Genomic DNA, 14,967 nt, shown 5'->3' with positions numbered 1-14,967 from the left:
AACCTTACTAAGCATCTTGGGCAAACACTGGTGCAGAGGGTGTCCTGCCCCAGAGCCAGAGTCTGGGATGTTCACGAAAGATTTAACAGCCATCCACATTTTCCTCCATCTTCTTGGGATGTGATTCCTGGGAGGCGTAGTCTCAGTGGATGAAGAAAACCTCGTGCACTATTTTTGCAGTATTTTTGAAGTAAACTGAATGAATGAAACCTGCCTACTTTACAGTTCAGGCCAGAGATGCAGTAGCATAAGATCAAAAACATCCTTCCCTTGGGCAGGTCATATCCTGACTAACCCCATGGCATCTAGGCTGTGCCCTGTGGGAGATGGGGGCCAAGTCCAGGTGTATTTTGCTGTTTTGCACCAGCAGTGGAGGAAGGATGCCCCATTTCACAGACCTTGGTGCAATGCATTATGATGGGGATGCCAATAATAATGACAGGTCAGATTCCCTGATTATTTCTTCCCCTGTTTTGTTTTTTTTAATTAATCTCAAAGAGAGAGCACACCCACACCCTCAGGGTTAGATGGGATCATTTATCTGCCTCCCCACAGGGCTCCTGTGTGCCATTGGAAAGACCAGGCTGAGATGAGCTGCTGCAGCCTGTCAGCTGGCAGGCTCTGCCTCCGCCCCTGTGCCCATCATCCATGGGCAAGGCCTGCAGGATGTCCTGGGGAGATGAGCCTCCACTCCTGCTGCCAAGCCCTGCTCCCCACAGAGCCAGTGCAGGCAGCAGATGAGCTGGTCTCTCCCTGCCAGAGCAGGCAAGGGGGCTGGAAGGTAGGAGGTAGAACCAGTCTCATTAAGGGTAATTACCATTCATCCCAGGAAGCAGTAGGAAAAAGAGCCCACATTCTCCCCTCTATTAATAGCTGTCAGCAGCTGCATGGTTCCTGCTGGGACCTAGGGAGACCAGAAAGCTTTGGGAGAGTGACAGCACAGAGAGCATCCTGCTCCCCATTCCTTGAGCACTGGCTGTGCAGGGGCCTTTTTCCTCCTTCCAGGATGTCATTTGTTTTGCTGCTTCCCCTAGGACTCTAGGAGCTGCCGGCTGCTTGTAAGGAGTGTTTTCCAGCAAGAGCTGCAGGGAGCCAGCCAGAGAAGGGCCTGGAGACAGGGCTTTGGAGCCAGTCCCTGCTCCTCAATATCCTCAATTTGCTGAGTCCCTCCCAGTTTTGGCAATTTTCTGTGCTCTTCATTGAAAGGGTAGAAGCCATTCATGAAAGAGGACTCCACCAGTGCCAAGGACAAACCTTGCTGGCTCCTGCCCTAACAAATCCCTTTAGTGTCAGACAGAAATCAAACACCAACAGCCTCCTCTCAAACCTGACCTTCAGCTGTTCCCGTGGTTCTTCCCCATGGAGAGATGAACCACATCTGACAGATGGGTGTAGCCTTGCTCTGGGCAGCAGCTAGAGAAGCTGCCCCACATGGAATAAAGGACTCAAATAAATGATATCGTGGACTGGTATGGTGACTTCTGGCAACACAAGAGGACTTCCGTCTGTCATGGTGGGGTATGAGGATGCAGGGGATTGCAGAATATGCACCAGCAGAGCTGAATAGGAGGACACCTGCACAGAGGAGTTTTCTTTTCCTCTCCTGTTACCTCCAGATGCCAGAGCAAACAAACAGCCTTCCACTTGCCATGGGCAGAAGCCTCACCAGATGTGTTCCTGCAGTCCCTGAGGAGACAGCTGGTCCTGGTGCGAGAGGGGAGGAGAGGAGAGAGGAGAGAGGAGGGGAGGGGATGGGAGGGGAAGGGAGGGGAAGGGAGGGGAGCTGCTTGGCTGCAATATGTCTTGGTGGCTGAGCAAAGCCAGGGAGGATAACATGTTACTTTTCCATCATGCCTAGGACACTAAAAAAGGTTGTCACCCTACAGCCATATCTTTGTTTCCAGAACAGCACCTGAATCTTCATATTAGCAGCAGAAGATGCCTTGTGGGATATGTTCCTCCCACACAAGGCACTGCAGGACCTGGCTCCTGTCCTATTTATTTGTTGTGATATGAGTTTTGACTACTGTTACGCTGTCCTCCAACTCCAGGCAAAGCTGGCAGAGCTGATAATGCACAACGCCAACACAGGTGCTGCCTGGGAGAAATCTGAGACCTGGCAGCTGCAGGGATACAGAAGGCATCTGTGGTCCACTGGTAGGGCAATGCTCTAGTCACTAAGGCCAGGAAGCAGCACCTTCCCTCATCCTCACCCTCAGATGTGAACAGGGGGAATGGGAATGGATATGGGTGTTTTACCCTGCACAGTCAGCTACTCCACAGCACTTGAGGAAGAACTGCCACTGCACACCCCACTGGAAACAGGTGCTGATGCCTACACACATGGAAATAAATGCTAAGGCAGATAAAGAGTTAATACAGCTATTTTTTTGACTACCACTCCTTGTTTTCAGCATATGATTCAACACCTGATTGCATCCAGTTCAACAACTGACTGCAATACTTGGGCACCGTTTCTCTGGGAATCAATGATTGGATAGACACAGCTGGACTCCATGGGACCGTGAAGTCCAAAATATGACATTTGCATTATGCTAGCCATGAGGTGGGCTAAAAACGTCAGTTGATGGATCATTGAAGGCTCAGCTCAGAAACTGATCACTGTTGTGGAGGCAACTAAAGGAGGCTATTTCTTTGGTTCCTGTTTGGTATCTCTGCTATTCAGGAGTCTAACTGAATGCATGCATGGGAATCAGTGCAAGAGAAAATATTTCTGGTCTTATATTGCTCCCATTTCTCCTTTTCAAGGTCTCAAAAGCCCCAAAGATGTGTTCCCAGGAATAACATGGTCAGTGTGGGGTCAGTGTTTGTGAAGGGCTTTGCAAGGCTTATGACACCCCCACTGTGTTAAACACCAGTTTGACTCACAGGCGGTGTCACTGTCTTCTGCGGAGTTGAGTGACAGAATCAGGCCACACCTAGAAAAAGAAGTACATTACTGCCAAAGCCTAACTTCCCATCTTTGAAACTCACAAAGGAGGCCTCAAAATCTTGATCCTTTTTTTAATCTATGCCTCTATGCATTTATTGTTATGTTGCTGGGCCTTTTGGGTATTCTCAGATCATGCTTGTAACATCTTTTTCACGACCAGGAGGTATATTTTATACACAAGTCAGCACAGCTTCCTAAAAATGCCAGCTATTATGGGACTTGCAGGACAATCATGAGAGCTGGCACCAGTGTTATGTATGCTCCCACGGGGCACAGGCTGGCTGTGCTCCTCATGTGCCCACTACTGAGTGTATCAGCATTCTGATGAAGAGAAAGAAAGACACATTTCAGTCTGAAAATCCCCTGGCAAATACTGAAATGCTTAAATCTGAGGAATGGAAAGAGGAGATGAATGTTTTTATCCCTTTGTTTACTCTTTACATTCCACAGCATTATGTGTGTGTGGTCACTGCCTTGATGAGAATTCTGGTCTTTCCCCTCCCCTACAGAGGATGCTTAACAGCAGAATGAAAAAAGAGCACATCGAGGAGGAGAGATGGGCACACAGCAGATGGACCAAGATCTTCTCTTCAGTGGAGTTATCAGATTTGCTTTTCTTCCCCTCGGACCTGCCTGTGATCTGCCGTTCAAGGGTAACAGCCCCAAAACATGAGACCTTGAAGCAAGCCTGTTTCACACACTGACAGCGTACTTTTACCATTACAAACACGCAATAAAAATCAGGTATCTTGAGGACTGCAAAGCATTCACCCTTTGAATATTGGTACTGAACCATTCACACGCCTTGCTCTATTCTTTCCATGATGCCGTGATGCCACAGCAGCTGTCGCTGCAGGAGTGTCCGGGACCTCGGCCCCTCCCGCCCCACTCCAGCATTCCTGGAGCATCCCCGTGAGGGACACGGTCGTGAGCTCCCACATTTCCTCCGTGCTCGAAGAGGGGGCTCCCATTCACCGCGAACTCCTCAGCGTGATGCGGGACCAGCTGCCCCTGGAGCCGCCCGCGTGCCCGGCCGGGTGTCCCTCCCGCCCCGCGGGGGCCCCGCCCGGCAACGGCCGCGTCCACAGCGACAGCGGCGGCGGGCGAGGGCGGCAGGGCCGGGGCGGCGGCCGGGTGGTTCCTGCCCCCCCGCCCCGCAGCAAGGGACGCAGCGGCAGCCGGAGCCCCCCGGGCCGAGGGGCCGTGAGGGACCCCGCGCATTTCACGCCCGGGTGCGCCCGCGGCGCTGCGGGGGCCGGGAGCGTCCACCTCCCGCGACCGCACACTTCCACCCTCCCGCAGTTTGCAGGTCTGATCCTTAAGGAAGGGGCCGGGCTAATGACTTTTCTTCCCTCTCGGGGTCTCTGGAGAGGAGCTTGGCCGGGAGGGTGTAGCGCAAGGCCGTGCCGCCGGCACCTCATGGAGCTGGGCTGGCGGGGGCCGCGGAGTTCAGCAGCAGCCAAGGGGTTCTCCTTGCCCGTGGGGAAGGGACCCTTCTCCGAGTGTCCGGGGGCTGGCACGGCAGAGCCAGCTGCGCGCAGTGGCCGGGCTGCGGTGTGCGATGCTCAGGTCCGAAAGGGCTTTCGTGTTTCTGACATCCCTTTGGGGCAGAGGCCCTTTCCGCGTCATGCCGGCAGAGGTCCAGGACCATAGTGTTGGCCCTTCACACCGCCTGGATTACAGTGGTGACATTAACCATATTCCCAAAAGGCCGGCTGGCCTCGTTCTGCCCAATCTTCCATTACAGACAAATTTCATTATATCTGAAACTAAATAGATTCCTCATTTGACACGCCTTTTTTTTTTTAACTCTCTTAAAGCCCGTTGCAGACACTGAGCCTCTTGATTAGCCTGTCTTAATGCACACTTAGCATCAGCCTTTGGAAGTGCAAGGGAGTGTGGCAAGTCCTCGCATGTGGCAGCAGGATCAGCAGTGTTAGGCAGCACTTGGGATTGCTTGCCTGGACTACAGGTAACAGCACAAAGGTCAGGACATGTGCATACTGCTGCAGTGATGTAAGAGCTTCCTTGATTCATGGATAGACAGAGATTCAATGTGAATGTGATCTTGGCTGGGGCATAACCACCTTCTGAAAGAATTTCTCCTGCACTTGCAAACTTTCCAGTAAATGCAGTGTTTACAATTGTTCCATATCTTGGATGTCCGTAATGCTGGTAAGAAGCATCAGCCAAAGGTCACCAGTTTCCAAACACCTCTTCTTTTTTGTTCTCTATGGGCTTTGGTGTGAATCAGAAGAGCAAAAATTTTTATTTCCAGATCAAAACAGGCTCAACTGGAGAAGCTTTGTTAGGCACGTTAGTAGCAGCACAAGTTGGCTGTGTGAGTGGACTTCTGTCAGCTTCCTCCTGGGAAGGGAAGTGTGATTTTTTTCTTTTTGAGAATTTTAGCATTATTTACCTTTCAGTCTAACCTGGGTGTTAAATGACACACTGGGAGTTTACTACATGACCCCATTCGTTACATATCATTTAATAAAGCCTTTTTATCATAGGTGACTGCTGTGCATGTAGAGCGTGTCGGAAGGAGCGTGCATTAATGCTGTTGACTTGGTTTATTGATAGTGAATTATAATGCTTCTCCATTTTTAAATACACACTTAACAAAACCAGGTGTGGAAACTGGCTTGGCATGTCAGCTCTGGATGGGTGAGACTTCTGCAGCCGAGTCAGAGGGGATGTGGGCTGAATGAGGTCCTTCCCTGGTGGTAAGCACACCTGGCAGGGTATGCTCACTGTGCTGGCATGGTGGGAATGGAATTGTGAGTGGTGACTCAGCATGAGATCTGGCACTGGGGTTGATTCGGAGGCCTTGCAGCCTTGCTCTTGTTGGCTTCATAGTGAGTGACAAGTGGGGATGGCGGAGTCAGCTGAGCTACTTGTTGTGGGGCTCAAGGGAAAGCTTCTTAGCAGCCCGGACACAGAGACCTCAAGCTGTCTGCCTCTCCTTTGTGGCCACCTGACATTGGGGCTGGCCCACAGCTGAGCACTGCACAATGACTGACCTCTCACTGCAGGCGAGCTTTGCTCAGAGAGCTTCATCCAGTGCATGGAGGCAGCTGCACTGTTTCTAGAGATGGGTTTCAGCTCTGCCTGTGTCTCCTGCTTCCTCTCCAGCAGTCCTGCATGTGCCATGGTTTACCTACCCTTCAAAAAGCAATCTGCCATTGGTAAACTGGCAGTTGGATCATTTGCTGGAACACAGACAGGAAATAATCCTAGGCCACCAATGCTGCACTGGCTCTCCCCAACAGCTGTCCTTTAATGATTGCTTCCAAAAGGTCAGGAAAGCCATCAGAAGCTCCAATTAGCTGTGACTGGCCTGGGGGACAGAGTGATACAGATGGTTTTTGAATAGGACAAAGAACTGAGCAGGGAGAAAACATTTTTCCCAGTCACTTCTCTTCTATTAATGCCACCTCACTGCCTTCCAGCTGTGCTTTGCCCTTCTACTGAAGCCCATCAAGCACCAAGAGCTGGGTTTCAGCTGGGTAAGTATGCTGTGGAGAACCAGGCCTCTTCTCTTCCCCCTGAAAGGTGGCCCACCACCATAGCACCTTCTTTTGGGGGTGAGAAGCTTTGCAGGAAAACAACTCCCAGTCCATCCTCACAGCTGCCTGTCATTCATTCCTTCTTTCACATGCACCCTTCTTCAGACCAGGCTCCCTTTTCTACAGCATTTGTCTTTGCCATCTGTACACCAGTGCCTCCCAGGAAATATAGCTTCATCCTCCTGCTTTCTCGTTGAACCCAGAACTCAAGTGGAAGATTCTTTCCTGGTGTCTTCTCTGCCTTTTTCAGACTGGTAGTGCTGGTAAGAGAACCATTAGGACTTCCAGGCAATAACCATACATGTGGGATTCTGATGGCATAAAGCACTGGCCCTGAGGTTGAGGTAGGAAACAGCAAATGGAAAACTTTGGTCTGGGAGAGCTCTGAAGAGCTAATAGGATTGGGCATAGTTCTTCCTGTTCCAGGCTGGGGTTTTAGTTCATATTTCCTTAGGCTCAGTGCAGTCTGAACAGGTCTCACCCATCTCATCTGTTAATGGATGTTTGGCAGGAGTTCAGCGGGACAGTAATTGAGAAATGCAGGAAAAAAAACCCACTTATAATGTATTCATCTGTAAAGCATCTCTCTTTAAAGTCATAAGAAGAGGCATACTGGATCAAATCGGGGGATAGCTGGCCCAACAACCCATCTCTGACAGTGGCTAGAAGCAGACACTTGGAGAAGAGTAGAAAAACAATGTAAGTATATGTTCTTCTTTCCTCCAGCAGTCTCCCCACCTCCAGCTGTGTTCAGCTCACACTGAGCCACATGATTTCTGTGCATTTAATCATTCTCAAGAGGTTTCTCTTCCATGGACTTGTTCTGGAACCTGCACAGTCTCTTAGCATCCACAACATCCCGTGGCAAGGAATTCCCCAGTTCAACTGCAGACCATGTAAAGAACCGTCATTTCCCTTTGCTTTAAACCCAGCTCCTGTCAGCTTCGCCTGTTCCTTTTATTGGAAAAGACAGTAAACAATCAATTCCCGTCCATCCTCTTCAACAGCACTCTGCATTAACACCACATTATTATCTGCTTATTACAGGTAGCACCTAGAGACCTCTTTGCACAGGGCAGGATATAAAGATAAGGCTGAGTAATAGTTGTTTGGCTGCAGTGCTTCCAGTCTAAAGCAGAGGAGGCAGGCAAAGGGCAGGGGCCACGTGCATTACGGGAGAGCAGTGTGAGCAGACCATACTTATCACTGGCCTCTTTCTGAAGTTGCCTCTTTCTTTTGCAGGCAGTCCAGCTGGAAAATGTGGTGCTGACTCTTAAGCACTTCTCCTGAGGGCAAAGTGGGTCCTGAGCAGAATGCAGCAGCCAGTGACTGGTGATAGGAGCACAGCCATTCCCTCACCAGGTCCATCTCAGGCCAGCTTTGATGCTGGCTCATACTATGCACGCCGCTGCATCACTGAGGACCCCAACTGGTCCCTTGTCACTGTCCCTCACCTCACTGAGCTCTGCCTCCAGCATATCGTTCACAATTTTGAAAGTAAGTGGGAGTGCATTTACCCTGGGGCACAGGGAGAGAGAGCATCAGTCCCAGGGAGCAGAGGGTCAACAAGGCAGGCAGATGCATCTGAAAGGCAGAGTGTGGTACCCAGGCCTGCCAAAGGGACAGATGGGGAGAAATATCCCTTTGAGCAGCCAGTTAAACAAACTGTTTAGTTGCTAAGTATGTACTTGTACACTCCAGGGATGGCTGGAGTCCTCTGGGCTGCTGTCCAGGATGTGACTCTGCCCTGACCTTGTTCAATCATATCTTCTTCCATCCGTGCTCTTCTGGACTCACCTCAACCATGGCTGGGGCTGTGGAGTTGCTGTTTCCTCCTCTTGATTCATATATGTGTTATGCTAGCGTTTGAGGATGGCGCCCTGTTATACTGAGTGCTGTACAAGGAGATGGAGAATTGCTCCCTGCCTGGAGGAGCTGCCATCTCAGAATACAGACTGTACTCACAGACTCAGCCCTCCTCCACGGCTGTCGGTGGTGATGTGACAAGGTATATCCTTGGGCAAAGAATGTGCTTTTGAAGCAGGTGGACTGAGGAAACAGCAAAACAGAAAAAGCATGTTTCATCCGAGAACTGACTGGGAGGGGGAAAAGAAGGGCCTACCTGTCTTCTTGGCTGACTCAGGGAAGTGGCAGCAAAGACTAAAGATAGCTCTAAGGCTATCTCAACATTGGGACTGTAAGACAGTACAGAGGAGCTCAGTGCTACCTTATGCCAGGGGCTGATGGTACTTGAGGGTCTGAGCTGGGACACCCTTGCAGTCCTACCAGCCTCATCAGTCAGTTTGATGCCAAATGGATTGGGCCTAATTGTGTGTGCATAAAAGCAGTGTGCTTGGTGTCATGAGGACCATCATGCCATTGCTTGAGCTGTGCAGCTGCACCTTGCCCACTGCTGTGGCCTGAGTGAACCCAAGTGAAACTATCCCAGTCCTGCCCATATGTGTCCCACCTCTGCTTGTGTTGTGGGACTTAGCAGAGAAGGTCATTGCAATGTCAGCTGTAGGACACTGGAAAATAGATTCTGGGAAGAGGCTGTGGTGAAACTCTGGGTGTCCTTATGAAGGAAATGCCACAGCAACAGAGGAAATATAAAGCTAACCCCACTCAAAATCTGGTTTCCCATGTGCATATAGGTCTCTCCACTGATGATTTCTGTTACTCAACACGACTGTACATGTCACCAAACAGTCATGATGTGAGTACACATGACTTTTCTCTGGCATTTCCTACCACAAAGAACTTTCACCAGACAAAAGCCAGCTGAGGCATAGGGTGAGAACTGGGAAAGAGACTGAGGGGAGAGAGTTCCCAGGAAAAACCAAACTTTTATTTAAATAATGTGGACCTAAAAGCTAGGAGTGTGCCTCAGTGCAAAGGAAGAGGAATCAGTTTGAGGTAAGACAGACACCTGACTTAAGATAAATAGGCACAAGGACCTGCATGTAGAGCACACACAAGACAGTTGTTCTCAAATACTGTTCTTCAATATGCTTAGAAACCAAAAGGGAGAAAGTTCAGCAAATGGCAAGCCAAGCTCTCCCATCGCTGTAAGGCTGAATTAGCTCTCTTGGGAGCAGAATTCCTGCTCTGAATATAAACTCCATTCAAACTAAATTTAAATGGGGAGCTAAGTTTCTGATGCAGTTCTCAAATATTATGAGAGTAAACCCAATTACACTGATATTTATTGTAAAAGTTAGAAATCCTACACAGAAATGTAGGAGGTGAATCCTTCATATTTTCTGCCAGCTTAGCTATGTGCACCAGCCTCTGGCAACTAAGAGAGGCAGTATCAGTAGAAGGAAGGGCCTGGGCACACAGCTGCGGGGCTGGGCAGAACCATAGAGCTAGCCCTGGTTCTTACAGCCCAGACCAACCTCTCTTTCTTTTTATTCCTTCCAGAGAACCCTATTTTGAACTATCTTCTGCCTGAGCACCAAAGGAAGGTGCTGGACAGGCTCTCCACTGGCCTTCCACTCGCTGTGACTGCCAACCTAGTAAGCGATGAGGAGTACTGGAAGAGGTGCTGTACTGAGCGGTGGCAACTGTGTGATGTCTCCAACTATGGAGACAGCTGGAAACGGATGTTCTTTGAACGTCACCTGGAGAACATCCTGAAATGTTTCATCCCTAACACCACAGACCCCAACCAGGTCCTAGAGCTCATCCCGCTCTGCAAAGGCTATGTGCGGAAACTGGAGATTGATCAGTTCCTGCCACCAGTGAAGGTGGATCAAAAAGAGGAGAGGGATGACCTCTCTGATACAGGGAGTGACTTTGAATCTGGTGAGGTCTCCGTGCAACATTACGACCTGAAAGATCTCATTACTGCTCTCCCTCACCTTGAAGAGCTTCATCTCACTTATGGTGTGAAGGACTGTGGCATGAACTTTGAGTGGAACCTCTTTAACTTCACCAACCAGGACTGCTGCAATTTGGCTGCTGCCGTGAAGATGTGCCACAGCCTGAAAGTAATGTACCCCAAGCTGAACCTTCCCCTTCCTCAGACAGATAGATCTTCAAATCACCTGGGGATAGAAGTGCAGGGACCAGTTTTTGCTTGCTGGCAGCACCCTTCCTTTTGCAAGTTACAGAGTCTGGCAGAGTGCAGTGATGTAACTTGCTGGCCTAGTGCTGAGTATCTCATTCTGCAATGTTCTTGTTAGAATGGGTTGTCAGAGGGTCAGTGAGAAAAATACTTGCTCCCACAAAACATGTTGCCTGTAACATAAGGGACAGCAGCACTCCTGTTTCAACTCCTCACACAGTTCTGGGAGGGAAGGAGAAGTCCAGAGAGAGTTTTTCGTAAGGAGTTTTAGTAGTTATGCTGAGTAAATACATGTCAACCTGCCCCAGAGGAACAAAGACACCCAAGAAGAGCATGGGGAAGTACTCACACTTCTCTTAGAATGATGAAGGGTTTTCCTCCTGGGCATTAGGAGCATCTTCAGTTTTGGTAACTGCAGTGGAGATAGCCCCTCCAAAACATCAGTTGGCATTGCTATCCATAGCAGAGACAGGGCAAGCTGGCTGAACACTCTCCCCATAGATCAGCATGTTTTGGGAAATATTTGTCTGCTTGGCTTCCAAAAGAGAACTGACCTCTCTTGTGGCTGTTAAGGTGCCTTGGCAGCACAGGACATTGCACTGTGGTTACCACTGGTGTGCATGTTCATTCAGACAATGTTTGACTGTGATCTGAGGTGGGCTCTGCTGTCACTTGCTGCAGATGTTTGGACAGCTTTATCTTGCTTTAATTTAGCCCCCAGTTAAAAATCTTGTGCAGTCAGAAGAGAGGAACAGGAATTCCCAGAAGACAAACCATGTTTCCCTAGAATAGGCATGGGACACCAGTGGCATGCCCTGCCTGCTGGTAGTATCTGCCCACTATGAAAGCAACTACTCAAACCTACTGGCTAAAGGTATTGGAAGTGAAGGGAGATGAAACCTGCATGGAGGACCATAGGCTTAACTCTCTTGAGGTCTTGTACAAAGCTCAGTCCAAAGCACTGGCTGTTTTAGAGACCTTGTTTTTTATCCCCACAGGTTTTCAAGCTGACACGAAGCAATGTGGATGATGAAAAAACCAAGCTGCTGGCCCGTAACTTGCTGGATCACCCCTGCTTGGTGGAGCTGAATTTGTCCCATAATCTCATCAGGGACAAGGGGGCACAAGCTCTTGGCAAGCTGATCAGTCGCAGCAGATTAGAAATCCTTGATCTGTGTAACAACCAGATCCATCACCTGGGGGCTCAGGCTCTTGCTCAAGCCCTGGCTGAGAAGTCCACCCTGACCTCATTGAATCTGCGCCTCAACTGCGTGGAGGACAAAGGCGGGGAGGCGATTGGCGGTGCCCTGTTGACCAACACCACCCTGAAGTCCATCCATCTGGGAAGTAATAACCTGTCAGAGCCAACTGCTACATTGTTCTCCCATGTCCTGGCTCAGAACACCACCCTGAGGAGCATCAACTTTTCATGCAACCGCCTGGGGCTGGTAAGAAAACCCACTTCTCCCTGCAGTCTGTGAGCCTGTGTAGTGGATTTGAAAAGCAGATGCTGAGCCTGCCCTCCCTCAAAGCCACAGAGGCAAATGAGGCAAATTCCTCATTTTGGAATCTCTCTGTGATAACAATCAGTTGCGAGCAGGAAAGAGACTCTAGCAGAGGGCAGGAAGAAGAAGGACACCTTCTGTGCATGCACACATATTTATCTCACTTGTTACATCTAGCTCCATTCACAGGGCTGAACCTGGCTTTGAGGCTTTGGGCTTTTGGGCAGAGAGGGATTCCCACTCCCAGGAAACTGAACACCAGGGAGTATGTCTGCGAAAAATCACAGCCACTTTGCACATGTGAGAATAGTTAATAATGATAGGTGACGTGAGATGAGGGCCTCATGCATATCTTCTGTGCTTTGGATCTGCTGTGCCATCTGTCACTCAACAGCACACAGATAGTGTCATCCTTCCCAGAATTTCTCCCATCCATCACATGTTCAGAGGAGACTGTTAGAAAATTGGCTCAGTTGCTGAGCTTCTTTAACTCACCCTGCAGCCCTGGAGCGGTGCTCTGGGTCAGAAGTGTCACGTCTGGGTGCTTATAAGTGGCTCCTAAAACACAGGCTTACATTTTCTAGACAGAAGAGCATCCACAGATCTTACGACATCCCAAAGAGCTGCAGTATGCAACATGCCCACAAACCAGACCGCTTCTCCACTGCTGATTAAAAAAAGCTTTAGAAATCCGAAACTAGGCAGCCAAAAGCAATCATGCTGGCTTTTAAACTTTCTGCGCTGCCTCAATTATTCTCTCTGTCAAATAAAGAGACAGCAAGACCAGCTGTCCCTGCTGGCAGGAATATTGGCATCAATGGGTTTGACAATGGTTTTAAAAGGATTTGATGGCAGAAAACCTTTTCTGAGTTCTGAGTTTTATGGTCCTGGATGTGGAAAACCATTTGAGTTTAATGATACAAGCGGGCAAAGATTGGAAAGGATAGAAGGATTTTTGTTTAGTAAATAATAATCTCTATGCTTAGCATCTTCCTTCTGTTGAGCTCTCCTGTTACCCATTTGTGAAGCCTCAGAGCAGCCCAAAACTCAGCTGGTGATATTACCTTTGGGGAAATTGGGGGTTTTGCTACAGATGTACTAAATTCTGACCTCTGTACCTCATTAAAAAGAGACTTCTTCCCAGTCCTTTTTGCTCTGGCCTTTTTGGCAAAAGGGCTAAGAGAGAGGGTGCTGGGATGAGAGGACCATCTGGATGCAGGAGATGGGGCAGAAGGTGTATTTGGTACCTGAAAGAGAATAGCTAGGATGGTAAAAAGTTCAATTTGTCACATGCCTAAATACAGTGCTTTGGGTAACAAAGGGAGATGCCCCAGAGTGAGTTGCCTCCCTAAGGCTATCTACATCACATTTTCTGTCCCAAGCAGGCTGGACTTCAGTTGTGTGAGATGTTCCCCTCAGGAAAGCCAACCCAGTCTGGGAAATGGCATCCAGGCAGGAAACTGCCAGTACTGGGGCTCACACCACTGATGAGAGGAGGAGCAGAATGAGGAGCAGTACACTAATCACACTGCCATTTGTCCCCAGCCAGCAGTGAGCTGGGGACTGGGGGACGGGGGAGCAGACTCCTCTCAGGTTATCACTGCCAGACAGACATGTTATTAACCAGTCTGAGCTTGAGAACTCCTGACATGGTACCCAGAGGGAGTCATTAGCATGTGTCATATCACTGAGAGCTGCATAAGGTTACACTCCTTCCCTGCACTTCTCCTGTGAGCAACATTTCAGGCTTGGGTGAAGGCCTTCATCCCTTGTGGCACCATCTCACAGACTTTCCACTGCCAGCAGCAGAAGTTGCCCTGGGGAGGAGAGAAAAGGAGCAATACACCTCCCTTTTGGATCTCCTCCCTTAACCACTCCTTCTCATCCTTTTGCAGGATGGTGGGAAGCAGCTGCTTGCAGGGCTGGCAGACAACAAGACTTTGACTGAGCTTGACCTCCGCCGGACAGAGGTGGATCAGGAGGCTGAGTACCTCATTCACCAAATTGTGTGGGCCAATAGGGAAGCAGTGAGGCTGCAGCACTCCACCGCCAAGCCCCCCTGAATAAAATGCTCCAGCACAATGAGCTTGGGAGGCACAGTGTTGGAGATACTTTACTTCAGAGGCTTGGTTTTATTTGTATTTCTGAGAAACACTTATCTTGTGGCTGCCATCTCAGCCTTTCCCAGACCCCCATCATCCAACCTGTGGCTTAATAGGAGACAGACGTTAGACCTCAAGGGACTGTAGTGGCACCACAGAGCAATCTGCCTCTTGACCCCCCTCTCTCATTGCATACCAGACTATATTCCACCTCCTGTGGTGCTTCTAACATGCCCCAGCAGTAAGCTTAGTTCAAGTAACTGTTCCACCTGTAAAGCAGCTAAGGTGAAGCCTCTGCCACCTAAATAGTTTAGTCCAGAGCTAACTTTCAGGGCAGGCAGCTTTTTTAAGCATTTTGCTGAGGAGGATGTGAGATGCATAGGGGATTGAGGGAATGTTGTTTCTAATTCCTTGGCAGCTTTTTCTGGATACTGCTCTGCTCAAGAATTTATTTGTATTTATAGCAAAATCTGTCTGGAGTCTGATATGGATGGTGAAAAGCACTAAGAAATAAATTCAATAAATTATAGGTCTCGCCACTGTGGTTTCCTGCTTTGGGTTGCTATGTTTTGATCAGTGCTAGCCTGCTTTGCAAACAGGTTAATTCTTTATAACCAAATGCTTACCTTGCCTAGTAGTGATCTTCTGTGCAAACCTGTACCAAAAAAATTCTGTGTTTTGCAAAACTTCAAGCTAGAGGGGTCCCTACAGGACTGCTAGCCCACACAGTCCACAATGTTGAAAATGGAGGAGTTTCTTTGGGGTTGGA

General features: G+C 49.2%; 1 protein-coding gene across 6 annotated transcripts; it reads left to right on the top strand.

Moving 5' to 3' along the window:
- The first annotated feature begins 4,090 nt into the window (after positions 1-4,090).
- On the top strand, positions 4,091-14,737 carry TCTE1 (t-complex-associated-testis-expressed 1). 6 transcript variants are annotated; one of them, XM_027681735.1, is made up of 9 exons: positions 4,091-4,262; positions 4,774-4,925; positions 5,585-5,679; positions 6,406-6,462; positions 6,686-6,785; positions 7,765-8,019; positions 9,946-10,514; positions 11,590-12,039; positions 13,992-14,737. In XM_027681735.1, exons 6-9 carry the CDS (start codon positions 7,836-7,838, stop codon positions 14,157-14,159), a joined length of 1,371 nt encoding a protein of 456 aa, XP_027537536.1. In that variant the 5' UTR covers positions 4,091-4,262; positions 4,774-4,925; positions 5,585-5,679; positions 6,406-6,462; positions 6,686-6,785; positions 7,765-7,835; the 3' UTR covers positions 14,160-14,737. The 6 variants fall into 6 exon arrangements, with proteins under 6 accessions (XP_027537536.1, XP_027537535.1, XP_027537541.1 ...); XM_027681734.1 differs by lacking the exon at positions 6,686-6,785; XM_027681740.1 differs by lacking the exons at positions 5,585-5,679; positions 6,686-6,785.
- The last annotated feature ends 230 nt before the right edge of the window (positions 14,738-14,967 follow it).

The sequence above is a fragment of the Neopelma chrysocephalum genome, unplaced genomic scaffold (genome assembly GCF_003984885.1).
Source record: "Neopelma chrysocephalum unplaced genomic scaffold, ASM398488v2 Primary Assembly neopelma1_61b, whole genome shotgun sequence".
NCBI classification, from domain to species: domain Eukaryota; kingdom Metazoa; phylum Chordata; class Aves; order Passeriformes; family Pipridae; genus Neopelma; species Neopelma chrysocephalum.
Note: the sequence above shows the minus strand (reverse complement) of the source record. Positions and strands in the feature narration are given on the sequence as shown.

What these genes read in the sequence shown, in the direction of transcription:
- TCTE1 (XM_027681736.1), top strand. Translation starts at nt 7,836, where the DNA reads ATGCAGCAGCCAGTGACTGGTGATAGGAGCACAGCCATTCCCTCACCA. An exon ending in TATCGTTCACAATTTTGAAA is followed by an intron (nt 8,020 to 9,945) that starts GTAAGTGGGAGT and finishes TATTCCTTCCAG; the next exon opens with AGAACCCTATTTTGAACTAT. An exon ending in AGATGTGCCACAGCCTGAAA is followed by an intron (nt 10,515 to 11,589) that starts GTAATGTACCCC and finishes TTATCCCCACAG; the next exon opens with GTTTTCAAGCTGACACGAAG.